Consider the following 26,228-nt stretch of genomic DNA (forward strand, 5'->3'; position numbering starts at 1 on the left):
GCACAGGCAGAAAGCATGGGCACAGACATGCTAGAGGCAGAGTTTATTACACTACGCAGGCTAAGAACCCTGGGCAAGACCCCACACGGGTAAGAATCGAACCAGCTCTTTATCAAAAAGTTAATACTATAGTCAACCCCATTCTCCTTTGGTCATTACAAAGCAAGAGAAATATTAAAGAACAGTATTTATACAGAGAGGGAAGCTGAAGAGGTTCTGTCCAGCCCTTTCCCCCCACCCCACTCCCAGCACATTCCGGTGCTCGGTCGTGTGTCTCTCAGGAGCAGCAGAGTATCAAATCCTCACGCGATGTCAGGTTGTCGGGGTTTTATTATTATTGTCATCAATAAAAGCAGTAATTACCAAGAGCTGCCATTCCTGTTCCTCCCCAGGGAAGGTGGAGGGGCAACACCAGCTTCCCCCTCTCTGCCCCCCCGGTGCAGGGGATGGCCGTGCGCACGCGTCCTCTCGCCAGCGCACACACGCAGCACAGCTGGCACGGGCCATGTGGTCTCTGATCCCTCGTTTGTACGCAGTCTTTTAAAAAAAATATCGTATTATAATAATAATATGAATTTCTCTTTCCATTTTGTGTCTTCTGGAAAAAAAAAACCCAAAAACAAAACCCCCCAAAAACAAAACAAAACAAAACCCAAAAAAATCAAAAACAAAACCAAAAGAAGTGTCAATCGTCCGTAAGGTCCTGCACAAAGAGGACTTCCGTGTGGCTGAGTCCGGCCTCCTGCAGCGTGGGGGGGTTGGGCCACTCCTCTGTAGGGAGGCAGGGCAGGACACGGCGAGGGAAGTTGGCCTCAATCTGGAACTTCTCAGGGCTTTCTTTCAAGGAGAACAGGAAGTCGTGGATCACCTGGGAAAGAAGCACAGAAATAATTGGCAGCTAGTGGAGCAGTGACACAGCCACATGGAATCCCTGGCATCTCACAGGGGAATGTTACCAAATTTGCACCATCACTGCATTGTAGATGTGAGACAGCCATTTCCTTGGCACATTTGAAACTGGAGTGCAGATACTGTTTCTGACTTTTCCTACACCATTATTTAATAAGGAGCAATGGAATAATAGAATGTTATGTGTTGGAAGGGACCTTCAAGATCATCTAGTCCTACCTCACCACCATAAACAGGGACACCTTCCACTAGAAGTCTCAGCTTTCAGGGAGAAGGAAAAAAATTTCTTCCATTTTTTCATCTCTCCCAGGCTGGTGGGACTAGGCCCCATGACACTCCTCCTTACCCAGGAGCAGCTGTGCCTGCTAAGGCTCTCAGCAAAGGTCACCATTTGTCACAGTGCAAGGGAACCAAAGCTTTGTTGAGCCACATGGAAGTCTCTAGACCCCCTCCCTCTGGAATGCCCATCAGCTCTGCCCCAAGCTCACCGTCAGTGACTGTGTGAAGTGGAATCGCCGCTCCACTCTGGAATCGTTAGGCAGCTTGAAAATGATCTTGACGCTCTCCGGGTCATCGGGATGCGGCTCGGGAGGAAGGCATTCCGACTTCCGCTCCTTCTCCTCCTGCAGCGTCTGCAAAGCAAGGAGGGAGCAGGAGCAATGGCCGTGCACTGAACTGACCTTTATGCCCATCCCCTGCAGCAGAGCTGCTCCAGGAGACTCAAAGGACATTCGAGCCCCACGCAAGGCCAGCAGCTCCGATGTGACAAGCAATTCCTCCCGCAGGGCACAGCAGCCTCGCCAGCAGCCCCTCTGCTCTCACCTGTCGCCGCCTCTCCTCTGCTAGTTTTTGCTGCTGCACTTCCTCCTCTTTCTTCTTCTTCCTCTCCCGCTCCTCCTTCTTCTTGCGCTCCTTTTCCTGGTCCGCACGTAAAGATGCCAGATATGCCTCGTCCTGCTGCTGCCTCAGGACTTGGGTTTGGTTCCTCTCTTCCCTGCAAACGTGAGTGGGAAGGGGTCAGGGCTAATGGGCCCTAAAGTGAGGGCTTGGTTGGCTGAGGGTAGACCCGAGGGTGCAGGGACAGCCTCAAACTCATAGGAGCACACAGCAAGTAATGACTTGGAGTACCATGAGCTCCCAAAAGGCAGAGTTGGGTCCTCATGGTCCCTCACACACAAACTGCTTCCCCAGGGTGGGTGGAACTGAACTCAAAATGCTTCTCAGCCACTGTGGCTCAACAGAGCTGACAGACAGTATAAAAGCAGTGCCCAGGATTTCTGCCTCATACTTGAGACTCTCCCGAGTTTTATCTCCTTCAGGTAATTCCTTGCACATTTCAGGAACCAGAACGTGTTACCAGGTTCCCACTGAGACCGTGGGGCAGAGGAGGAGCAGACGGAAGGTGGGATCCTACTTTGGATGCAGTCTGCACATCCCTAAGAGTCATGAGGGGCTTGTGAGGCCCCTAGAAAAGCAGCCTGAGCTCATTACAGACAGTCCAGGCAGCAGCACACACTCACCAACCAGCTGCAGACACCAGCTCTCCTGCCTGCAATGCCTTTGCTCCCATTTGGATCCTACTGGCTACTGTCCAAGCTCTCCCTGCAAAGCTCCAGCACAGCAAAGATGTGCTCCAATTGCAGAGAACAGAGCACTCACACCCACCTTTCAGTGGTAGGACTGTGTACACAACACATCCATCTCCCTGGCTATAGGATGGCCTGAATTTATGGACTGATGATCCCACTGGGAAGAGGAAAGCCAGGGGCCGTGTTACAGATCAGGAGACGCTGATCAATGTGCCTACACATGGTGTCTGGCAGGAGGAAGGGGACAGGGCAGAGCCTGCCTCAACAAGGTCTGCATGATTAGAGCTCAGGTCCCATCCTACCTTTCCAGGCGTTCAGACACCAGGTACGTCTGGTTGGCATCCATGATGAACATCAGCTGGTTGATGAGGTCATCAGCCTGGATGAGACCTTCCAGCCGCCCAACCACAGTCATCCTGCGATCCTTCAGCATGATCACGGCCAGGAATGGGTACGTGTTCTCCCGCAGGGCCTGGGACACTGGGAACAGCCACAAACATCACTGCCCTCTCCAGAAGGGTCAGCAAGGGGTACAGCACAAACTCTTCCCATCACCACGGGCCAAGGAAAGCAGCTTCCACAGACACTCTCTCCTCCAAGGCAGAAAAGGCCTCAGGCTCTGTTTTGTCAAACTAAACCCTATCAGTTAGCAAAGGGAGGAAGTGCCTTGGAACACAGGGACTGAGGGGAAAAAACAAGCTTTCAAGTAACCAAAAAGGCACTTTTACTCAAGCAGGAAGGAAGTAAATGGCTCTGAATGTCCATTCAGAATGGGACAAAGCCTTGGATTTAAATGGCAGGACGAGAAACACAGGTCAGACACAGGGAAACACTTGCTAAGGTGATTAGGGATGGCTGGACTTCGGAAGATACTGTCGTGGGGAAGATGGCAATGTCCATTCTAGACATTTCTGAACAAACTTAGGTTGGTTTTGTTGGAGCCAGGCTCTGTCTGAAAGAGGGAATGGAGCAGATTGAGGGCTTTAAGTTATTGCTCATGTATGCCCTGCTGATCCCTTCCTTAAAGCACATGTAACTTGAGCCATCATTACCAATGGAAAGCCATCATTTACCAAAGGAAATCAGGGCACCCCACAATCCCTTCCAGCTCTGCCTTCCAGACTGTGACTCCAAAGCACTGCAGCAACACAACAGCAGCAAGTCAAAGACTTGTCTCCACACAGAGCCATTCTCTCCAGGTGCCAGTAGCTGGGAGCTGAACTGTGGAGCCAAGAGTGACCCAGATTTAGTCCAGAACTCCTGGACCCCCTGCCATGAAACAGGAAGGGTGGAAGGGACACAGGAAGCAAGAAGAGAACTTTGGGAAAAGACTCCAATTACAGCAAAACCTTACCAAAATGCTGTTAGGCCAGGCACCAACAGCTCTAGAAAGACTGAAAGGACCTCACTGTGGACTTTGGAGGAGACACAGAGACTGGACATGAAGATGACTGTCTCAGAAAGAGAAAGAATATACCTAACAAGTTTGTCCTGGCCTCAGGCATCATAGGAGCCAGTGCTAAGGACACAGCTAGTTGGATATTTGTTTCTGCACTCATTTTATCCCCAGCACACACCCATCAACTCCCATTGACAAGGCACTGAAAGCAGCTTGAATGCCCACAGCAAGGAGCACACAACTAAGACTGCCAGAAACACATGGAACAGAGGTGAAGATCACAATGTATTTGGTGGCCCTGGTGGCCAAACAGGCCCTCTGAGATATCCCACAGAAACCAATATGTATTTCCCCATGCAATCCCAAAATCTCTTGCCTCCTTGCACAGAATCCAACAGTGTCTTTCACACATGTAAATTTGTCAAAGGGAACTCGGCTTGTTCCAGAGACAAGAGGAAACATGTAAAGCCCACGAGGGACACACTTACCTCTGTATCCTTCTGGTTTATTGGTTGAGCAAGCCCAGAAGAGCATTCTAGTGTTGATAAGGGTGATGACCTCAGGTGCACACAGTGTATTGCTGGGGGATGAGAAGAGACTGTGTGAGTGAAGCTGCACTTAAAGTACAAAGACAACTATTCGGAAAACTCTCCTACCTACCGGCAAAACTCATCTGTGTCTTGGTGGTCATCTCCATGAAGATAAACCAACAGGAAGCGCAGCTCCCGCTTGGCATCGTTCAGTGCCTTGGCATAAGAGGACAGGAAGTGAGGTTACAGGGTCTCTGGGCAAGGGGAAAGCAGCACCCACAAGGCTTGTGTGACCCAAGCCATTACACTGCCACTAGTGTGGTTTTAACAAAGCAGCAGTGGAGGGTGAACCTGTCAGATGTTCTGAATAAACTCTCGTTTGAAAGTGGTGCTTTCTCACATCCTCTCAGGATGTGGCTTTGGAGAACACTGAACTCAGAGTGAAACCAGGTAGGCAACCAAAGGGATGGACACCCCAGCTGCCTTGCCAGACTCAGCTGGCAGTGAAGAACCCTCCTTCACCGCTCAGACTCACAGCAACCAAGGCTGAGCTTTCCACTTGAGCCTGTACAGGACACAAGTTTCATATCACACCAAATGAAAACTCTACTAAAAAGGTAATGCAACAATGCTGCAGGCCCCCCAAAAAACCCTACGGAAAAATACGTCCCTTTTTGCATCTACAGTCTCTGGATTCCACCCACCCAAGAGCATTTCTCAACAAGACCACAGGATAAGTGTACAGTAAGCTCCCTGTTTTACTGGTACTGAGTTTTGGTAGCCTAATCATTCCAGGGTTATTTAAGTTTGGATTCCAGGCAAGATGGAGGAGCTTGGAAGAGCTGCAGAGGCGATGAGCTCCACCTCTGTGCAGCACGGAGCAGACACAAACTCCACATTCTTCCCTGGCACTTGGGAAGCAGTGCTGATCCAACTGTCTGCTGGGACGCACTGCAGAAGGCCCTTCCCTTGGCCAGGCTGAGAGAAGCCGTGGAAGAGGCAGTGTCCATGGAGACATCCCTCTTCTACAGGGAGCACCCCCAGATTTGATATATGGAACACTCATCTCTCAGAATTTCTTGAGGGCTCCCTCTCAATTTTGAGGCCCTGCATTGTTCTGAAGCTGCATTATGATACAAGCCCAGGCAGTCAATCCCAATTTGGTGAACAGAAGGACAGACTCTGGCACAGCACACCAGTTTATAAAAACAAAGGCAGGATTACAAAGAAGAGCCGTCGGCTACAGAGTCACACAGACGGTCGAGGAACAGCCAGAGCAGCTTTGCTTTCCAACTTGGCAGGCTTGGCAAATCATCAAGCCTGGCAGACACTGGTTTTCCAAGACACTTGTTCACTATCTCTCCATTACCCTATTAAGAGAGTTTGGGGACAAATGCTGGGCTTTAGATGAAAAGCAATTTTGCCATGAAGGCCCTGATACCATCTGGCAAAATCCCCATTCTTCCACCTCCCCAGGATCTATGCACCAACACGTGACACTGACCTGGCTGTAAGTTCCCTGGTAGAAGACAGGGTGTATCCTCCCATATTTTTCCTCAAACATATGAATAAACGAAATAATGTCACCCACTGGGTCAGTGACCCGACTACGAGGATCAGGGCGTATAAAACGCAGAGCAAACCTAGGAAGGAAGCAAAGGACACTGCAAATTCAACTCACTGACTTTCTGAAGAACAGGTTTTCTTTTCCACAGACAGTCACTGGGATTCATAAAGAGGAAAAAAGTCACAGCTGAGATGCCTGAACTTTTGTAATCTCAGTCTAAACTGTCACCTGCTCCAAACTGATACCACTGCTACAGAAACACCCCCCAGTCACATATCTCATGCCAGGCATCAGCAAGGATCGAAATTCTATGTGATTAAACAGTTTCAACTTCCTCTGAAGCATCAGACATAAGCCACACCAACAGTAGGCGGTTCAAGGAATTTAGTCAAAGATGGGCTCTTAAAAGCCACATGGTTTTGTCCAGATAACTTTGAAAACTGCATTTCTGCTAATGCAGAACTAACAATTCTGGGGTGCAAAGAGCTGCAGAAAGAGAACATTACACTACCAGTACAATGAAACTGTCATTCCTCTGAGGCTGAAAAAAACTTCACTGAAAGGCAGATATCGGTGTTGTTCAGTTCTACTGATGCGCAGAAGATAAAGACCTTTCCAAAGTTCAGTGTAACAGGAAAAGGAAGTTAATACAACAGGGGAAACTGCCAAAGCAGTGCAGACAGCAGGACTGCTGGCTATTTACCACCTTTACGATTCCCTTTTCCCTTTATCAGTGTAAGGAGGTGAGATGAATTAGCCCTGTGGGGTGGTAAGGGGAGAAGAGGAGACAGACACCAAAGGGGAAAAGGCAGAGGCGTTTACAGTTTAGGTTTTGCCAACTAACACCCATGGATTAGGGCAGGTTAACCTGCAGCCCAGCCCAACGGGACACGATTCTGGTGTTTGTACAAGAAAATCAGCCAGCTGGACACTGTTTTGCAATCCCTTTGTGTGGCACTCAGACTGCAAAGCTGCATGGAGTTAGAATTCCAATTAAATACTTCATTTACAGAGCTGCAAGGTGCTCTTTTTCTCTGCAATAAGATTTATTTGTTACTAAACCACGTAGGAACTTTAGAAGGCTAGAGATAATGCCAGTTGAGCAATCAAATGGAAAATCTGCCATGGGACTTAAAGATCCCAGTGACAGAGGTACAGCTGGATCTGAGCTACCATGTGCCTTCATGCAGTCAATGTGAGTTAGCACAAGCAAGTACTTACCTAAATATATCAAGTAATGTGTAATAGGTAAATCGGAATGGAAGCATTATGAAGTAGTAACCCCATCCTAACAGGCCCTGCAATGACAAATAAAGAATTAGAACAGTCTCCACACCTGGAACAGCCCTGCTACAGCAAAGTGCCCACCAGCACCAAGCATCATGTGAGGTATCAGTGTTCCAACCATGATAAAAAACAGCTCAGCAACAGTTCATGGCTTCAGACATGTCAAATCAAATGTGACTAACGTGGTTCACTCAGAATTCAATGTGACACATCTGAAAACTGGCCTCACTGACTAATGCTTTTGCTCTGTGCTGATTTTCTTAACTATTCAAAAAGATTAACAGCACCGAGTCTTACAGGTGCTCATGCAAATTCATTTGTGAAACATTAATGCAAGTAATTGGTGCTGTATTCTAATTAATACACATTTAAGGGGAGCTCTAATTAGAAAAACATTATCACTGCCAGATGGAGGGGACAGTCCTTTGTTGCAATTGAACTGATCAAAAGGCTTTACTACACCACAGCAAACTGTCTATGACACAAAAAAAGGTCCTCACACTCAAGTGTGAACTGTCACAGAGAAAGTCTCTGCAGCAGCAACAGAGGCTCTATATTTTGTTTTCAGAAGATAAAACACTTAGAAAGGAGGTAACAGCATGCAAAGAAAACAACTCCTTTCCCTGCTTGCAAGTTCTGCTGCTCATGAAGAGTCACCCAAGAAGCAGGACAAAATCCACTGTAAGATAACTTGCCCTTGGCTGTGGCCTTGAGACAACGTAGCTGTAGATCCTGTGGTCGGCTGTATTGACCTGCAACGGCCGCGATGGAGGAGGATTAAAGACACTTGGGACACCCTCTTGCTCATTCAGTCGGTCTTGCACAGCTGCCTTTGACAGGAGAAAGAGCAAAGGGAGGTTTCAGACATTTTATCTTTTCTATACTTTGGACACTAGCAGTGGGTATTCCTTGTCCAGAGCCCCGGAGCACCGGATAAGCACAATTCATGACAAACAGCAACCACCAGTGCTCTTTTCCATATGGAAAGTCTTCTCCACGGCAGCCAGTGTTTGGCTGAAACCTCTCCAGACAAGTGGAGATGCTGCTCTAAAGAGCTACTTGAGTAAACTCAGGGGTGGACAGACTCCTCTTACTGGTAGGGCTCCCCCTCCCCACAGAGGGCTCCATTTAACCCAGGTACTTGGAAACTGCTACAAATCTTATTTTCAGTGGTACCTCTATGTTCCAGTTGTGCTGCTCCAGCGTGTGGCGACATTGGTCCATGGACTCTATGCCAGTCAAGTCCTAAAGAAGGAGAGTAAAAGCAGTTGAGTGCCAGGGAAGTGTTGTATTTTTACTGTTCTTTGCAATACATGAGCAGAGCCAGGAGTTACCACAACACATTACCACAATGCTCATTTTTTAAGTGCTCTGCTCTGAGTTTAAGAGCAGAGCAACCTGAGCCAACCCAAATCTGCAAACACACAGGAGGCCTTAAACAGGCCTTTGCCCTCTTCCAGCATCAGCCAATTCCCAGTGTGCCCAAGGTATGTTACTACAACTGCACTCAGCACAGCCAAGAGTTTAACGCAATAATGCCCACAGGTTCCTCTCTGGAAGGATGTGTTGGGCCAATGCCCTCAAACCACCTCAAACTCAAAATACAGACAAAGCATTTCTGAAAACCCAAGATAACTATGACTTCACTCACTGCCAGTATAAACAGAGACCAAAATCAAAATGAGCCAAGCACCAGTGAAGGCGGTGTTTCCAGCATCACAGGGGAATCTGCAGTAAAAAATCCAAACCCAGTCCAACACAGACAGGCCCCGAAACAGAAAATACAGTCCAAATACCTGGCAAACTTCAAAGCCACTGGGCAATTTTAACTCTGTATCAATTGGAATTTCTTCACGAGAGATCAAATAATTGTGTCTGTTGTTACAGGAAGCCACCATCAACACCTCCTGAATGGAGACAAACCTTTGCTGACGTGAACATCCCTGTCACTGTGCCACAGAAATACATCTCTCCCCACAGCACTTGCTGTGTCTGAACAGACATTTTCCTTGCTTCCTTTAGAAGCCCCTGAGGCACTGCTGACAGGCTGACCATTTAAAAATGCACAGAATTGGCTTTTTTACTGGAGAAGGATTGCATATCTATTCCCTTCCCTGCCCCCATTCGCATGTTATTTCCACCCAAGTAACACAGTGAACAAATGCCTTATTCAATCTCTGGCTCAGTTCAAACTTTTGAGCATTTCTTGGTTTCTTTGTCACTAAGTCTCCATAGAGCACCATCTTCTCCCCAATCTCCTGGGCAAAAATCATTGTTTCATTCTACTGCACAGAACCAACCAGACTGTTTAAAGCATTGCTAACTGTGACTGCAGTAGCTCAGAAAAAAGCACTTCAAAGTCACTGCCCACTGGTGTATAAATATTTATTAAAAAGTAAGTCTGCAGCAAGCCTTGCAAAGGAACACTAGAGAATTGGATTTCATAGAAGAAATGAAGCTCAGTGAACTCAGTTGTTGCTGCCAGAATACCTTTAATTATAACTCAGCTTCAGGATTTAGTGTTTTAGTTTAGCTACCTCGCTTTAAAGATGTGCTTCAGAGTAAAATTTAGGGTTTGTATGGTGACTTTATTCTTTTTTTCTTCTGATTTTATTTATTTTTCTAACCTTCCTACAGAAGGCGCTTAATTGCCTTTTTAGGCACCTGCAATTTACTCAATTAATTGATTTACAATGGAGCCACAACGTGTGTATTCCAAAGCCTTGAAAAACCTTCTGATTGCCATTCCTCAACACCCTGGAAATTCTGCTGGTGGTTGCAAAGTTGACAAGATTCAGAAGCTCATTCACACCTTTGTTTCTAAACGCAGGGATTATCTCTCAGCACTAATAACATGACTGAGCAATCCCTCCTTTTTAAATTATGCAAAACACTTCAGCAGTTTTAGGTCAGAAAGCAGCAGAACTATCAACAAGCATTTAACCAGCACTGAATCACTGCAGCATTTGCAAGACCTCCTGAGCTCCACAGAGACATAACAACCAGTCAACCTCACCCTTCCCAACCATCATCCCTCACCAGGCAGCTGCTGGTCAGATCTCAGTCTGAGAACATGAGTTCTCCAGGGAGATGAATTTACCCTTTTTTTCCTTAGCATCTTAATTCAGTTGCTCTCAGCATAAAGCAGAAGTGACAAAACCACCCTGAGCACACAGTGCACTCGCATCCTGAGCACTCCCACTGCTCATCTGATCAATGAAGCTGCACAATTAAACACTGCAGGAAAAAATTGCCTGTGCAAAAGACAGCTTTTAAAAACCCAGCATCCTGTTGATTGTTACTCTGACAGGCTCTACAGGACACAGCACGGTTCAGAACAACCCGCACCCCACGTAAGGAGCAGCAGGACAGTTCAACTGTCAGCTCAGACAACTCTTGCTGGCAAACACCGATACTGGTCATTATCACCCCAAAGACATTCCTGCTGCTGTCCCAGGACCTTCCAAGGCATTGCTTCACCTCAGTTATGGAAACAGATCAGAAACTTGAAACATATCATTTCCACTGCACCACTTAACAGCGTTTCTGGTGAACCTTGTTCAGCTGCAAACTGAGCTATGCACATGTCAAAAGAGCATGTTCTCAGTATCATCAGGGCTGAGAGAACAAACAATATCTTCAAACCTTGCTGCTGGTCTCCTCCTCATTGGGGTCTCTCAGCTGCCTCAAAGAGCACATACATAATACAGACAGTAAGTAATAAAAAGATAAAGTCTCCAGTAGTTAAAACGAGTCCTGTTAAACCAGCACCCTCAAACCTTCAAATAAATGTAGATCCAAGCTCAAGACAGTGGCTATTATTTAGAAAACAAAATATTAAGTTCCACGAATGCCAGGACAGTTCAATAGTGCCTTCTCAAATACCACTCAAAGCAGAGCGAAGCAGCTGCTGGAGAGAACCATTTCCATCTCTCACCTTTGAGACTGCCCAGAATCTTCTCAATACTCAAGTAGTGGAAAGTACAATTCCATGTTCCAGAAGCAGAAGGAATAGCCTGGAGTGGACAAAGGTTGTAAACTGGACTTACGAAACTGTTGCCTCTGCAGATACACTCTGATGTTGAAACACAGCACGAGATGCAAATCCACGGGACTAACTGGCACTGCTCTTACTTCCCAACCCACTGCCAAATTCCAGAGAATTATGTTTCCAAGGGTAAAGAACACCTGACTTCAAACTGGAAAAAAAGCCTTAACCAAGAGTTTCTCGTATTTTACAGCAAATGTCTCTATGAGGGTTTTGATCGATACACTGAGCAGAAAAGATGCTGGAGTTTCATGTTTCCTCTTTCCCCTAAATCAGTCATACCCAGCCCTGAGCATTCTGTTTTTGCCAGCTGAAGTCAGAGATAGTATCTTGAGTGCCAACTCTTTCCTTTGCAAATAACACTCCATTACTTCACATTAGCATATTATAACATCAGACATCAGCCCAAGTGTAATGGGCACAGATCAATAATCAGATCCTACAAAAGCTGCTCCGCTGTTTCTTCCATCTCCCAAATGAACTGTATCTCCACAGCTTTCTTAAACTGCTCACATCAAACTTCTCTCTACCGATGTCAAGACAGCAAAGTCCTGACAGATGAAAAATTTAGATGCTTTTATTCCTTTACATTATTATCCAATGCTCCAGCAGCAAATGGGAGACTGAAAGCCTGCAAGAGGCTTTGTTGCTTTCATTTCACGTTTATCCCAGTTCTCTCTCCCTACTGTTTTTTTTTTTTCACTAACCTGCCCCAGCAGGGTGCAGACAACTGCCCTATTCCAGCCCTGCTCACAAGAAGGAAGCTGCTGGTTTCAGCATTCTGCCAGCCAAGCCGTTTGCAGAGCACTACAGAACCCATCACACACATCAACGGAATTAATGCAGAGCACGCACTAACACAGGACTGTGCCCAAAGGCTCAGGCCATGACAGGACAGCTGGGACTCACCTCTGCCTGAGAAGGAGCCATTTCCAGCAGAAGTAGGGTAAACACTTTAGGGCAACAGCATCTTCACCCCCACAGCTGTTTGCTGGGTGAATGGCAGCTCTTGCTCCATGCTTCCCTCTGACTCTCCATTTAACTGAGGGCCTTCTGCTATTCCTTACCTCATCTCTGTTATCCTCCCTTCTTTCCCAGTCTGCTCTCCTGCTTTAGTCACACTGCACTGGCACATAACCTTCTATGGAAGTACAATGCTCTGCCACCACAGAATATTGTATAAATTACTTATGATGGTACATCACAACAAAGTGTAAAGTTATCTTTGAAAACAGTGAAGTGTTCCCTGAAAAGACAGCAGGGATCCCTGAAGGGTTTCCCAGCTGACTGCAGCAATGTTCTGTAGCAATGTACAAATTATTTTAGTGAGATTTTTCCATCCTCTCCTAACACTAAATGCTCTTTAACAGACTCCAAGAAAAAAAACCCTCTTCCAGGTGGACTGATTTAATTCTAAAGGAACAAGCAGGACCACACACCTGAGTCCCTTTCAGCCAGGTGTGAAGTATCAGAGAATAAGGAATCACCAGCAGTCTGTGAATAGCAGAGCCCTGGTGAAAGCTGATCCCACACACCCCCCAGGACAGAAGAACAAGGATCCTGGTATCCAAGCCTTCTGGACCACAGCTTTCACATCAGGCTCAGGACAGCAGCTGTCTCCTAACTGAAAAATGTCTCCCCTTTACAGCCTGAGGAGTATTTCCCTCTACCTCAAACCAGGACTGGACAGGCAGCTGGACTAAAGCATGAATCCTTCCTTCTGCCTCCTTCTCCTCCCCCCCAGTCCATGGCAACACCAGGTAGCATTGGGAAACAGGATTCTTCAGTTTCACAGCTGCCCACAGGGGTTTGAAAATAGCAACAGGGGCACTTGTGAGAGCAGCTGGTCCTATCTGTCCAGACTCAGTGCATTCAAAAGTACTGGGATAGCTCACAGCAAGAGAATGGAAGCTGGGAATGGGACCTTTTGCGTATCTGTAAGTGCTGCACAAACCTCACCTCCCCACCAGGCAGCACTGGGACAGCAATGGTTAACACTGCTCCACTCCCCTGGCCTGTATTTAATTTGACTGCCCAATCTGCAGTAAAGATTTGGAGGCGATATATGTAAAACAAGTTCCCTCACAGGTCCAGTCATGGGAAAACACCTCAGTGTATTAATTCACTAATTAACTCAGGGGGTTGTGAATTCCCCTGACTCAGAGGCAAAGGCCTGGCATGTCCCTGTCTGGAATGATGAAGAGCTGCACCATCTCACCTGGGGAAGGCAGGGCCGGATGCCTCTGGAGGCCCTTTAAGCCCTATAAATCCACAGTTACATCACACCAAAAATCCAAAGCAAGGCCTTAAAAAAAATAACAAATACAAAGCAACAAAATCAAATAAAACACTCCTAAAAGTAAACCCTGTCTCTGAAGAGAATCCTGCAATCCAAGAGACACCATGTGATGTCCTACAGCTCAGAAACAAACACAGGACACCTGAAGGTAATTTTCATTGCTCAGCACGTTTAATTACTCCTCACTGAGCAAACCCAAGTATTTCAGCTGCCCAGAGCTGTTTTCTCCCCAATAAACCACATCTGCAGATTGGTTTTATGATCACCCAGCTGCTGCACGGCCCCGAGGCCTCGGCACACCAGAGGTTAAGCGACTCAGCCCGTGTTGTGCAGCAGATACAGATCAGATCATTACAGTCTCCAGTGGCGTTATCAAACCGTGAGGAGCAGGAACGACGTTCTAAGTAACCACATTCACAGAAACGCGCTGGACAACCCTCCCGAGGTGACAGAAAACGCTCTCCCGCTGCGACAAGGGAATTTTTCATACTAATTAAACCGGTCGGGACTTACCGAGGAGTTCTTCCCGTGGGGGGTTTATTCAGTAGCCACTTCCCGCCTGCCCGGGTGGCGATGACAGAACGCTCCCGATGAAGCACTCGGGGCACGGGAGTCTCACTCGTTCCCGCCAGCACCGGGACCACAGGTGTCTCTCCTCTCTACCTCCCCTCAGGCCCGGTCCGACACCCCCGCACCGACGGGGCGGCTCCAGGACGGGCCTACCCGGCTCTGTGCGCCCCATACCCCCCAGCGCCGGCGGGGCGCGCCCAGCCCAGCCCGTTCCGTGCCCATGCACCGCCTCCTGCGCTCCCGCCGGCCGGCGCGGGCCCCCCCGGACGCGGCACCTGGAACTGCAGCAGCTTCTCGGTCTGTTCCGCCGTCAGCTCCCGCTCCTCAGGCGCCGCCATTTTGCCGCCGCCTCTGACCCGCCGCTCCGTCACTCTCCGGAAGTGACGCCGCCCGCCCGCACTTCCGCCCCGGCGCGGCGCCGCGCGGCCAATGGCTGTTTATCGGCCGGAGCCGCTCGGCCACGTTCCGGAGACACCCGAACGCCTCTAGGGCTCGTCCGGAAACGCCCGAATCCCATCGGCGGGGTTGACCGCGCTCGGGTGTTCCCGGCGGGCGCACGAAGAGTTCCGAAGTGTGCCGAGCGGTGCTCGGGTGTTCCCGGCGGGCGCACGAAGAGTTCCGAAGTGTGCCGAGCGCTGCTCGGGTGTTCCCGGAGCTGGCTGGGGATGGGGAGGGTCTGCCAGTGGCTGTGGGAGAGGGCTCTGAGCCCGAGAGGGTGGGGGGTATGAGCCGGAGACTTTCGGGAGCTGGTTGTGTTCCCGTCACTGCGGGGGCTGCCGGACACCAGGTGGGCTCTGCCCGGTACCTCTGGTCCCGGCGGGAGGGTCCTGCCCAGCACTCCCCGTGCCCTGCGCCCAAGATGGCGGTGGCCGCCAAGATGGAGGGGCCCTTGAGGGTCCCCCGCTCCCACCCGCAGCCACGAGCCCCCGGGTGCGGAGCCGGCGCGGCAGAACCGCGGCCCGCCGAGTCCCGGGCGGAGCAGCCGGGCAGCCCCGGCCCGCCGTGCCAGCTGCAGGTGGCGGGGAGGCGGGACGCGACCGCGGGGCCGCCCCGGCGCTGATGTCAGCGCGGCCGCCCCGCCCGCCGCTGCAGTGACAGCGGCGGCTCCGCCCGGGCACAGTCGGGCCCAGCCCAGAGGAGCCGCGCAGCCGGAGCGGGAGCGGCGCGGGCGGGCCGGACATGGCCGACGACTTCGGCTTCTTTTCCTCGTCCGAGGGCGCCGGCGCTGAGGAGGACCCGGCCGCCGCCTTTCTGGCCCAGCAGGAGAGCGAGATCGCGGGTATCGAGAACGACGAGGGCTTCGGGCCGACCGACGGCGAGGCGGCCGCCGCCCCGGGCGGGCAGACGGCCCCACCGGAACAGGGTGAGCGCCGGGCGGACACGGCCGCGGGGACCGCCCGGCTGCGGCCCCGGCGGGCACGGGGGACTGCCATTCCCGTGGGTAACGGGAGGCTGTGCCCCCTCCTGCCCCGAGAGTGGGGAAGGGTCCTCCGGGCCGCGCGCCCGCGGGGCTGAAGTTCCCCGTGGGACGCACAGCACCCCCCACGGTGGGTGATGGGGTCCGTGCTGCACCTCACGGGTAGGGGATGGGGTGTCCGGGTGGGTCTGGCTGGCAGCCGGCAGCAGTAAGGGCTGTCTGCGCCTGTGCTTGGGCCCAAAGGGCTTCAGAACATCGGGATATGGCGTGAATGCTGAGCTGGGATGTGCTGGCCGTGGGGCGATTTTTCTCCCATGTGCCCAGGCTGGGTTCCCCGGGCTGGATGGACTCCCATGTCCATGTCTCAATGCCCCCAGCTATGGCAATGTAGGAGGCATCCAGGCGGAACTGAGGAGCAGTGACAGCCTTGTCACTGTCCCCGCAGACGGAGAGCCCTTTGGAGTGTAAAATGAAAGAAATTCCCATTGGGAACATCGTGGTCGCAGGCCCTGCAGGTAGAATGTGCTAATCCTGATCTCTTGCCTCCAGTGTGCAGGGGTCAGTGGTCTGCTCTCGGCACGGGCATAGGGATGCTCTGACTTCTTCCCCTATTTCAGCCCCACAAGGTCTCCTTGTGCTGGCTGTGGAGCAGTGGTTTTACTGCTGTGCACGCAGGGCCGTGGAGGCAGATCTGGGCCTGGAGAGACGTTGACAGCCACAGTGATAAATGCAGTCAGACAGGCTGGAGCTGGGTGTAGTCGTGGGGGTGAGCACCATGGGGCAGAGCTGCACTGTGGCTGTGCCTGCAGCTGTCTGGCCAGGAGAAGGCCTGTGCTGGTCACTGGGGAGAGCTTAGGGCCTGGAGTGTGACTCCTTCAAAGCCTCTTCTCCCAGCAGCAAAGCCCACTGCCTGGGGCTGGCATTCCGATGCTAGTGTTTGGTTCTCTGGAGCTGTCAGTGGTGCCTCATTCCCAGCCCTGACCTTGCAGGTCATCCCAGATGGCCTCTCAAGGACCTTGGCCTGCATCCATGCCCTCCTCTCCTGGGGGAGCACATGGAGTATTTCCATGGGCCCTGTCCCTGGAGAGTTGTCTCAGCACTCAGCCAGCAGCTTCTGTGTCCATCAGCAGCCTCTGCAGGTGGGAGTTGGTCACGTGTTTCTTCAGTCAGAGCAGCAGCCTGTGTCCATGCCTGGAAGTTTCCCTAATCTTCAGATAAGATAAAACACCAGTGAAAACACCATAAAGACATCAATGCCTGGAGAGGCTTGTGTGGGAGAGTGGGAGGTGCTTGCTGGATCCCACCAAGGACAGGGCACCGTTGGAGTGTTGTAGATGGGTGTGCTGGGCTGGAAATGGTACAGACAAATTCCCAGGAACTGATTTGCTTCAGTTTTCCTGAATGCCAGCCCTACCGAGATCACCTGCACCTGCCATAGTTGTGTTATTCTTTCTCTCTTCCTTTTTCTCCAGCTGGTTTCCAGAATGGAGGAGCCACTGTCAACGGAGATGTGTTTCAGGTGAGAGCTCAGCCCTTCCCTGGCCCAAGGCTGCTAAGGGAAATTGAGTGGGTGTGGGGCCAGCACTCTGCTGCTCTGCCCCCAGTTTTGACTGGAATTTGCTATCCAGCTGCAGAACAGCTACGGTGTTCCTGGAAGGGTCTGGGTCTCCTGGGGGAGTCCTGGCTGCTCCATTCTCTTTGAAGAGAAGATGTGTCCCACCTGCCATGACCTGCCCCACATCTGTTTGCAGGTGGCCTGTGCCATGAAGGAGTGCCTGGGCCCTAAGAGCAGGTGACAAATCCTCCATTCTCCATGGAAGGCCCCTCTCTTCAGCCTGGGTAGCTTCTGGAGATATCTGGGGCAGGCAGGAGCATCTCTTGGCAGAGGCCAGAGCCAGGGCAGGGCTGCCACGGAACACATGCTTTGCTGTCTTGGCAGCATCTCCCATGAAAACCACTTGCCCCATGGCCAGAGGTGTTGGGGGGGAGCCCACCTGTGTCTCAGCTCCCTCTGGGAGCCCGAAGCCCAGCTCTGCTGGCTACAGGAGATTTTGCCAGCATCTGACAAGTCCTTCACCTCACTTGCTGCCCAGCAGTGGGGCGTCTGCACAGCCCGTGCCTGGCTTACAGGTTGATAATCACATCAGTAATGGGACAGACTTAATTAGATTGAGGATCTTGGAGAAAGACGTAATCCCATTGCTGAGCTTGGTGTCAGCATGACTGGGCATCCTGGCCAGGAAGGTGTTATGGGAGGTGCTGAGCCAGCGCCTCCAAGGCCTGGTGGGGCCGTGCAGGCAGCTTGGCACAGGAGCGAGGGAAGCAGCTCAGTCCTGGGGCTGCCTTGGCCCTGCTGAGAGACAGGGAATCCCTGGGAGTGTGTCCCAAGGCCAGTGGCTGTCCTGTGCTGTGGGGCTGCCCAGAGGTTGCAACAGCTGTGATGGCAGTGAGCGGCAAGGCAAGGCAGGGAACGCTGGGAAGTATTTTTGGGTGACACGGCTTGAGGCTGGGAGCTGGAACAGCAGCCTGAGCAGTGCTTTGGGGACCCTGTCCCAGATGTCCCAGGCCATCACCCTTCCTACCTCCGATCTTGGCTTGTCAGTGCTGGGAGTGTGGAGTCCTGATCCCTGCCAGCTGTTGGAGGTGGCTGGGCTGGGCTGTGGGAAGAGCTGGTGCTGATGGCAAGGTGCTCATGTCCTGCAGGAGTCCAATGGCCCCACGGATGCCTACGCAGCCATAGCCAAGGCTGACCGGCTGACCCAGGAACCGGAGAGCATCCGCAAGTGGAGGGAGGAGCAGAAGAAGCGCCTGGAGGAGCTGGGTGAGGACCCAAGGCCGTGTGTGGCCGTGCTTGTGGCGCCTCATGATGTGGCAGTTGGGCCCTTGAGTCCCTCACCTGCTGCATCCCAGAGAGGTGTCTTGAGCCCCTGCCAAAGATCTGCTGTCCTTGGAGCAGTGGGGCCTTTTGGCCAGTACAGTGGGGACAGGTCTGGGTGGCTGCAGCTGCCCTGCCTGCTGAGGGGCTGCCCAGCACACCCAGTGGGTGCCAGCCTGGCTGATGGGCTCTGTCTCACTCTGGCCTTAGATGCAGCATCGAAGGTGACTGAGCAGGAATGGCGTGAGAAGGCCAAGAAGGACCTGGAGGAGTGGAACCTCCGTCAGAATGAGCAGATGGAGAAGAACCGGGCAAACAACAGGTATGTTGGGGCCAGCATGGCCATTAGACTGTGATGGGAGCTACTGTTCAGCCAGGTCTGCCTTCCTGGGCAGTCTGGGGGCCTTTTTCCCGACAGTGGGGCCCAGCCCTGCAGGGATGGAGCTTTGCCAAGTAAAGGGAGAGGCCCCAGGGCTTGGAGTGGCTCCAGTGGCTATGCAGAGCCACCCTGGCTGGGACCACACTGGGATCACCCTGGGATCTCAGTGCCTCCTGCCCATGCATGGGTCTCGCAGGGGGGCAGGGTTGGGCTCCAGGTTCTCCTGGTGCTGCGATGTGTGGGTCACACTCTTTGGGAGGACTAACCCCCTCTGTTCTCTCTTTCTAACCCTCTGCCTGCCTGTCGCTCCGCTCCGCTCTCTCTCTCTCTGTGCCTGGGGTAGGATCGCTGACAAAGCCTTTTACCAGCAGCCGGACGCCGATGTCATTGGCTACGTGTATGTGCCTCTTACACACCGTATCCTGCCCCACAAGCTCTGGGGGTCCCTGCCCCAGCACTGGCTGACCAGCCAAGGGGAGGGGGGTGCTGGGAGGTCCTGGGCTCTGATGAGGTCCCAGAGGGAGAATGATGCAGCTGAGCGTCTCAATGGTAGAGTCTTAGGAGGCAAGTGGAGCTCCTGGAAATGCCCCTGTGGGAGCTGGTTGAAGAGGCAAAGCTGTGGGCTCTTAAGCCTTTTTGGGGGTGTTGGGGGATGGAGAAGTCTTGGGAGCACATGGATATCCCAGCACCCCTGGATGAATGATGTCTTGGGTGAGTGCAGCCAACAGCAGCCTTGAACATCGCGTGTCTCTGGCTCCTAGAGGACACTGAGCTCATTGTCTGGAGCAGGGGATAGGAAGCAGGGACACAAGGGGAGAACCTCCTTGAAAAGGGTTCTGCCAGTGACAACCCTCAACGTCTCTGCAGGGCATCGGAGGAAGCATTCCTGAAGGAGTCCAAGGAGGAGACCCCGGGCTCTGAGTGGGAGAAGGTGGCCCAGCTGTGTGATTTCAACCCCAAGAGCAGCAAGCAGAGCAAGGATGTCTCGCGGATGCGCTCGGTGCTCATCTCCCTGAAACAGACACCCCTGTCCCGCTAGCTGTGCCTGGCACAGCCGGGAGCACTGCGGGCACAGCCGGGATCACCGAGTCGGGTGGCTCCAGGGGCCAGCCCAGGACAGGCCTCCCACTGCCTGCTCCCTGGTCTGCACCTCGGCTGTGCTCGAGTCACTGGTTGTAACTCTCCCCATGGTTTTCCTTTGCTTAAAAGGTGCATCGGTCTCTTTTTACACTTATTTATAAATCACTGTGGCATTTCCCTGGGAAGCGGCACTGGGTGGCAGAGCTGAGTTAAGGAGGAAGCCCCGGCCCAGGGTCTGCAGGAGCCTGGCTGAGTGAGCAGGGAATATCCCACCCTGTGTTCCCTGTGCTGGGAATAAAACTGCCTGTGACTGTCCTGGCAGCCCTGTGTTCAGGCCTCGGTCCTATCCCTGAGGCAGGGATCCCAGTGGGGTCCAGCCTGGTTGTGCACCCCAAAAAGCTGATGGGGTTCCAGCGTCAGTGTCCCATCTGTCCTGCAGTCCTGGCAGTACAGTGCTGCAGGGCGCTGGAGAAGGGCCAGGGGGTGAGTGTGCAGGAAGTTTTCTGTCCCTCTCTCATGACCACCAGCAGTTGGGAATGTGGGATGCCAGGCTTTGAGAGCCCTTGGCTTTGCTCTGCTCCTTCCTCTGCTACTAGAAGGGGAGATGGAGGCTGTGTGGTTGCAGGGAAGGAGGTAGGAAGGTCCAGCTGCTGTGGGGCAGGTCAAGCTCTCCCAGCTTCCTAACCCAGGATGGAGGGTTGGCCAGAGTTCTGGTGCTGGGGCTTGTCCTGTCTCTGAGAACAACCTGCACATCTGTCTGCAGCTGCTCTGCCCCCTGGCTTTGCCCTTCTAAGGCATCGTGGGGAGATGCCTCAGTCCCACTCCCCGCCTGAACACTGGCTTTCTCTCCTCTGCTTGGCAGGGCTGGCACCAGCCCTGGGAACCTGCACAACTCCTGAGTAGCAGGAGAGGGACAGCCTTGAGCTTGTGCCCTGCATCTGGGAGCTTGGAAAGGGCTTGCAGCAGCTGGGGGAACATGGAGCAGAGGCCACAAAACACTTGAGCCTCACTGCAGAGCCCTGCTCAGCTGGAAATCAAGTGTGCAGAGCAGTCCTGCCCTGAAGTTGTGGCTCCAGAGACAGGAATGTCACCTGTGCTGCTGCTGCAGCCATCAGGGGGATGGTCAGGCACCTGTGGCTCTGGGGCACAGGCTTAGCAGTGGGCTGGGAAGGGAAATGGGTGCAACTTGGTGTTGTGTGTTGGGATTGTGCCCCTCTGCCCATAGAGCTGATCACTCCTGCCTGGTCCCCCTGTCCTCCAGCATGCGTAGGCACCTCTGCTGTGCTGCAGGACACCTTGGGACTTGGCTGCCTGCCTCTGCCTTTCCCTGCAGAGCAGTGGGAAGCACCTCTGGCTGCTTCTGGGGGGACAGCGTGCCCCCCATCCCATGCTCTGTTCCTCCAGGCCCCGCAGGCAGCCAGGCCCCTGGGTCCCCCAGCTGCCGTGTGCTCCATGTGAGGCCGGGGCAGCTCCCGGGGAGCCGTGCCCACAGCTGTTCTACATCCCCTCGGCTTTGGTTTCTGTGACTGTCCAAATTATCTGTTACAATAAACCGACATCTCCAATCCTATGGGGCACTGTCATCTGTGTGTTAGGGACACACATGCTGCATTCAGGAGAACCCACAGCCATGAGGTCTCCTGCAGGAAGGATGGGGCTGGAAGAGCAACGTATCCTACAGGAAAAAACGGGAGTGAGGGGAGGGGAATGCTGAAGCAGCAGCACATCCCAGAGAACTCAGCCAGGCCCTGTTTTGGAATCATGAGTTCCCAACTTGTTTTCACAGGGAGTTTCATCTCTCATGCCCTGTTTGCATCACCACAGCTCCAAGGCAGCTTCCCTACACTGCTTACTGTTGTGGCTTCTCAATGCTCTGCAATCCAGTATCAGTCACAATCTTCCTGCAATTCACCTTATTGCTCACCAGTTGCAATTGAACAGGTCACACATCCTCCCCAGACTGCTCCCCCGCTGCTTATGGACTCTGTCCTGCCAAGACCGAGCCATAAACAGCTGTTCCTTCCTAGCTGGGCAGCTCATTTCTCAAATGCTGGTGCACTGCTTGACTAAAGCCACACCTCAGTGCAGACCACGACCCAGAGGACATGATTTTAACAGGCTGTGACAGCACCAAGCAGGGACAAGAGTTCTCACAGGGGTAATGAGCCTTAGTGACACAACATTGGTGTTGCAGGATAAGCCCTCAAGGAATCAAAAAAAAGCCATGGCCCAAATTTCAGGATAATCACAGAGTGTATTCACCCCATTTCCAGTGCTCTGGACTACAGAGCCTCTCCAGCAGTGGCTCCACCAAGACATCACAACAGTTCCTCAGAAAACTCCATCCACAGCCAGGATCCATCCCGGGGTGGTGGGTGCTGGCCAGTGGCCGCAGCTCCTCTCCTGCCCGAGGTCACTGTCTGGATTTCAGGGCCGTGACCACCATGCCCCCCAGCAGGGCCGCGAAGGTGAAGCCCTGGGCCAGGATACGCGCCCGCATCATCAGCTGTGACCCGCGGGTGTTGCCCCTCTTGAAGCAGATCAAGCCGTAGGTCAGGACGCCGACGGTGCACAGGCAGCCTGGGGAAAGGACGAGGCTGTGAGCGAGGAGCAGCTCCCCCCGTGCTTCCATAGCATTCCCACACCCGGGCCGTGCTCGCCCGGGGGGCGGCCGGGCCGGGGCTCTCGAGGGACCGACTCCTCACCGGCCCGCACCGCCCCGGCCCTCGCCCCTCACTCAGCACCGTCACCCCCCGTCCCGCTCTCACCGAGGGGCACGAGGGGGTTCTCGCGGGTCTTGCGCAAGAACTTGTCCCCAAATCCCTCCTCCCTGAACGCAGGCAGCATGGGACGATCCAGCGGCGGTGGCGGCCCGGCCGCCATGGCCAAGGTGACAGCCGCGGCCCCTCCCGGCTGCCGTACCCCCGCCCCGGTGCAGTGCATGCCGGGGGTTGTAGTCGCTGTAGAACACACCCCGCGTGGCTCTGCGGTCGTGGGACTACATTTCCCGTGACGCCCCGCGGCGCGGCCGGCAGCCCAGGTGGCCCTGCCGCACGGGTACTCACGGGGGCCCGCCATGCCGAAGGCGAAGGGGAAGACCCGGCGGCACAAATACTCCTACAACCTCAACCGCAAGCGCCTCTACCGCAGCGCCCGCCGCCGCGCCGCGCCTCGCATCGCCTGGTGAGGGCCGGGGGCATGGGCACCGGCCGAGGGCGGGCGGGAGCGGGCGCCTCGTGGGGAACCTGCAGCGCGTGTTGGTGGGGAGGGGGAGCACAGCCGTGATGTCCCTTGTCCCCGCACAGTTCGCACATCCGCCATGCCTGGGACCCGAGCAAGTCGGTGGCGCAGAACCTGGCCGAGATGGGCCTGTCCGAGGACCCCAATAAGGCCCTCCCCATACCGAAGAAGCTGGTAAGTATGGCCGGGGGAGCTCGGCGGAGGCTGCACCTTTGTGGGGGCTGTGGGGGGTTGGGGAAAGCAGCGTGGAGAGCAGCCAGCCTCAGAGCATGGGGCAAGTGGCTCTGGATCCGTCTCCAGCAGGTGGACACTGTTTCTTATGTTGGTCTATGTACTTTTCTCACCAAAATCCTGGCGTGGGAACGAGCTATAGCACCAGAGAGACATAATGGACTTTAGAACAAGTATAGACTTTGGAACAAATATAAATAACGTCATCTCCTGGGATTTGACAGAGACAGGTGGGGTTGAGAACGGTGCAGCCAAGTTGCTCCTGATAACAAAGAAGGGCTCTTTGTGCACAGCAGTGCCACCATGGCCCATCAGCATCTGTGAGCAGCCAGGTGGAAGGTGGCCCCACAAAAGTTCCACTCAAGGGAAAAAATCAGAGTGATCTTGTTTGCTACTTATCTCCTTTTAGACAGCATTGCTGAGAAGACAGGCTGGCCTACAAGCCTCTTTAATGTCACAAATAAGGCTCTGCTTAAGCCAGCTGAGATTTCCTGGCCCTTGCAGCCATGTAGAAGCAGTCAGGAGTTTTGGGAGCAATGTGTGCGGACACAGCCCTCTTCCAAATAGACTTTTCTTGAGTGTTCTTTTCTCTCATGTAACACAGGGGGTGGAAGCGGAAAGCAACGGACAACAGTCACGAAAGAAAATAGTGCGGAAGCCGTACGTGGTGAACGGTCAGTGCTGCATGTGGGGTTCTCCCAAGGCCCTGGGGAGTATTTTGTCTCTCTGTGCTGTGCCAGGGGCAGGGAAGGGTGTTACTTCTTGTCCAGGCTCATAGGCTTGTGGAGGCCCTGGGCAGCAGTTGGCTGGGGGTTCCCAACCAGGCCAGAGCAGGACAGCAGCTCTGCCATTCCCCTGGATCTGTCTCATGAATTTCTTTTACCTTTTCAAGGAGTAATGTCCATAAACTAAAACACAACAAGCTCCACTTCAACACAAGGAAAAAACTTCTCACCGTTCAGCGTGACAGAGCACTGGAACAGCTGCCCAGGGAGGGTGTGGAGTCTCCCTCTCTAGAGACATTCCAAACCCACCTGGACACATTTCTGTGTCACCTGCTCAAGGTGACCCTGCCATAGCAGGGGGGTTGGAATGGGTGATCTCCAGAGGTCCCTTCCAACCCTAATGATTTTGTGATTCTCTCCTGGGCTGCCTTTCCCCAAGAGGGCTCTTGTCACTGTGAAACATACTGGTGTGTGGCCCCAGGGTGACAAGAAGCCATAGTTCAGTATCCAGCATGTTTTAGTGGTGGGCTGGGCAGCTCTGCAGCCTGGGCAGAAAGGGCCTTCTCCTCATGGTGTGAGCTGGAGAGGAGCTGGAGCACAGGCCTGGATGCCTGCAGCCCATGCAGAGGGCTTTTGTGTTGTCCGTTTTCCTGCACCATCATGCTGGGAAGTGTCCCTGCATGCGTGAGCAGCCAAACTGTGCAGCAGGAGTCTGCAGCACGGGCAGGCTTGACCCTGGGGAGAGGCTGGGAGCCTCTGAGGAGGTGTTGCTTCCTTCCCCTATTCATGCTGTCTCTTTCCTCTGCCTAGAGATGGAATATGAGGCCAGCCTCCCTGAGAAGAAGTCAAACACGCTGTCACGGGACCTCATTGACTACGTGCGGTACATGATACAGAACCACGGGGAAAACTACAAGGTATGGCCTGGCTGTCCCAGGGCAAGGAGAACCCAGAGAGTCCTTGCTCCTGGACCTTCTGCAGGATGGGAATTGCTAATCCTCTCTGTCCCGGATCCTGTTTTGCAGTCAGCTGATTGTTAAGGGAAAACAATGCTTTGAACCATGGCCAGGTCCCTGTGAGTCAGGGAGTGATTGCCCCGGCGTGGGAGGGATGGGTTGGTGTTTGCTCTTGGGGCTGCTCCTCTGACTTACCCTCTTCTTTGTCACAGGAAATGGCTCGAGATGAGAAGAACTACTACCAGGATACTCCCAAGCAGATTAAGAGAAAGATCAATGTGTACAAGAATTTCTATCCCGAGGAGTACAAGGAATTCATTGCATCACTCAAGCCGGAAAAGATGGATGTGCAGTGACTGCCCTTTTTCCTCAGGTTTACCTGCAAGTGCAGGCTTGACATGACCATTTTCTGAACTGAAAAAAGCCTCTGGAGATGGAGAAAGGACCCTCATTAGACGGAGATGGTTTTAACCAGCCATGAAAGGCTCTTTGGCATTGGCACTGACTGTGCTGTGCTGCTCACTTTCTGTGTGGCAGCTGGCACTTTTGCTTTGTTGAAATAAAATATTCTTTCAAGCTGGTGTGAATGTCTTGCTCTGGGCTCTTGCTTGGTGCAGCCCTGCTTTAGAGAGCTCCTGGTGCTGACCTGTGTGACGGGGCACCCTCCGTGGTGACAGGGCTGGGGCCCACAGGGTGTGGGCAGCACTCAGACCTTGGCTGATTGCCCTGTAGGCAGCAGAGTGGGGCCATGTGCTGCTTCCTTCCCCTGCTGGTGACCTTCCTGCCTGCAGTGTGAGAGACCAGGCTGGGGTCCTTTCCCTGCTGAGGAGCTGGAGGGCAGTGCAGAGCTTTTATGACAAAAGGAAGGAGCAGCTGTGTGAAGGGTTTCGCAGCAGGGACAGGCTGGTGTGTACTCCTGCTCCTTGATGGGCTCCAAGCTTCCACAATTGGTTTTCCAGGACCCAGTGCCCTATGGGCTGATCCAGCAGAGTCCTGCCGGCAGGCAGGGCTTCCTGCTATCCCTGAGTGTGGCTCCATCCCCTTCTCCCTGGGGCAGTGGAGCATCAGGCAGAGCAGGCAAATACCTGTGGAGTGCAGCTCCCACAGAACAGCCCATCTTCACCCCT

The 26,228-nt window shown here is 53.1% G+C and overlaps 4 protein-coding genes across 6 annotated transcripts; 2 read left to right on the forward strand and 2 right to left on the reverse strand.

The window, feature by feature from the left end:
* Positions 1-28: 28 nt before the first annotated feature.
* FAF2 (Fas associated factor family member 2) lies at positions 29-15,114 on the reverse strand. Of its 2 annotated transcripts, none has more exons than XM_064671880.1 (11): positions 14,474-15,114; positions 8,458-8,526; positions 7,977-8,111; positions 7,216-7,292; positions 5,932-6,070; positions 4,558-4,643; positions 4,386-4,477; positions 2,801-2,978; positions 1,732-1,903; positions 1,398-1,541; positions 29-868 (listed from the first exon to the last, which is right to left on the reverse strand). In XM_064671880.1, the coding sequence occupies exons 1-11, from the start codon at positions 14,534-14,536 to the stop codon at positions 686-688; spliced, it is 1,338 nt and encodes a 445-aa protein (XP_064527950.1). In that variant the 5' UTR covers positions 14,537-15,114; the 3' UTR covers positions 29-685. The 2 variants fall into 2 exon arrangements, with proteins under 2 accessions (XP_064527950.1, XP_064527952.1); XM_064671882.1 differs by lacking the exon at positions 14,474-15,114 and adding an exon at positions 14,142-14,258.
* Positions 15,115-15,290: 176 nt separating this feature from the next.
* CLTB (clathrin light chain B) lies at positions 15,291-21,519 on the forward strand. 2 transcript variants are annotated; one of them, XM_064671883.1, is made up of 6 exons: positions 15,292-15,561; positions 17,088-17,134; positions 18,319-18,436; positions 18,701-18,812; positions 19,213-19,266; positions 19,737-21,519. In XM_064671883.1, exons 1-6 carry the CDS (start codon positions 15,378-15,380, stop codon positions 19,906-19,908), a joined length of 687 nt encoding a protein of 228 aa, XP_064527953.1. In that variant the 5' UTR covers positions 15,292-15,377; the 3' UTR covers positions 19,909-21,519. The 2 variants fall into 2 exon arrangements, with proteins under 2 accessions (XP_064527954.1, XP_064527953.1); XM_064671884.1 differs by lacking the exon at positions 19,213-19,266 and having other exon boundaries at positions 15,291-15,561.
* A 664-nt stretch (positions 21,520-22,183) lies between these two features.
* Positions 22,184-23,027, reverse strand: HIGD2A (HIG1 hypoxia inducible domain family member 2A). The gene is made up of 2 exons (XM_064671886.1): positions 22,718-23,027; positions 22,184-22,529 (listed from the first exon to the last, which is right to left on the reverse strand). The coding sequence occupies exons 1-2, from the start codon at positions 23,025-23,027 to the stop codon at positions 22,363-22,365; spliced, it is 477 nt and encodes a 158-aa protein (XP_064527956.1). The 3' UTR covers positions 22,184-22,362.
* Positions 23,001-25,677, forward strand: NOP16 (NOP16 nucleolar protein). Its single transcript, XM_064671885.1, has 5 exons — positions 23,001-23,132; positions 23,255-23,363; positions 24,025-24,094; positions 24,956-25,062; positions 25,314-25,677. The coding sequence occupies exons 1-5, from the start codon at positions 23,026-23,028 to the stop codon at positions 25,455-25,457; spliced, it is 537 nt and encodes a 178-aa protein (XP_064527955.1). The 5' UTR covers positions 23,001-23,025; the 3' UTR covers positions 25,458-25,677.
* The last annotated feature ends 551 nt before the right edge of the window (positions 25,678-26,228 follow it).

Source organism: Pseudopipra pipra, chromosome 15, assembly GCF_036250125.1.
Source record: "Pseudopipra pipra isolate bDixPip1 chromosome 15, bDixPip1.hap1, whole genome shotgun sequence".
Taxonomy (NCBI): Eukaryota; Metazoa; Chordata; class Aves; order Passeriformes; family Pipridae; genus Pseudopipra; species Pseudopipra pipra.

Excerpts from the sequence above, each read along its gene's own strand:
- FAF2 (XM_064671880.1), bottom strand. The coding sequence starts at position 14,536 with ATGGCGGCGCCTGAGGAGCGGGAGCTGACGGCGGAACAGACCGAGAAG. Across the intron at positions 7,293-7,976 it reads TCTCAAGGCCACAGCCAAGG|GGCCTGTTAGGATGGGGTTA; the intron begins GCAAGTTATCTT and ends TTGTCATTGCAG. Across the intron at positions 4,478-4,557 it reads GACACAGATGAGTTTTGCCG|CAATACACTGTGTGCACCTG; the intron begins GTAGGTAGGAGA and ends CTCATCCCCCAG.
- CLTB (XM_064671883.1), top strand. The coding sequence starts at position 15,378 with ATGGCCGACGACTTCGGCTTCTTTTCCTCGTCCGAGGGCGCCGGCGCT. Across the intron at positions 15,562-17,087 it reads GACGGCCCCACCGGAACAGG|CTGGTTTCCAGAATGGAGGA; the intron begins GTGAGCGCCGGG and ends CTTTTTCTCCAG. Across the intron at positions 18,437-18,700 it reads GAAGCGCCTGGAGGAGCTGG|ATGCAGCATCGAAGGTGACT; the intron begins GTGAGGACCCAA and ends CTCTGGCCTTAG.
- NOP16 (XM_064671885.1), top strand. The coding sequence starts at position 23,026 with ATGCCGAAGGCGAAGGGGAAGACCCGGCGGCACAAATACTCCTACAAC. Across the intron at positions 23,133-23,254 it reads GCCGCGCCTCGCATCGCCTG|TTCGCACATCCGCCATGCCT; the intron begins GTGAGGGCCGGG and ends GTCCCCGCACAG. Across the intron at positions 24,095-24,955 it reads GAAGCCGTACGTGGTGAACG|AGATGGAATATGAGGCCAGC; the intron begins GTCAGTGCTGCA and ends TCCTCTGCCTAG.
- HIGD2A (XM_064671886.1), bottom strand. The coding sequence starts at position 23,027 with ATGGCGGGCCCCCGTGAGTACCCGTGCGGCAGGGCCACCTGGGCTGCC. Across the intron at positions 22,530-22,717 it reads GAACCCCCTCGTGCCCCTCG|GCTGCCTGTGCACCGTCGGC; the intron begins GTGAGAGCGGGA and ends TCCTTTCCCCAG.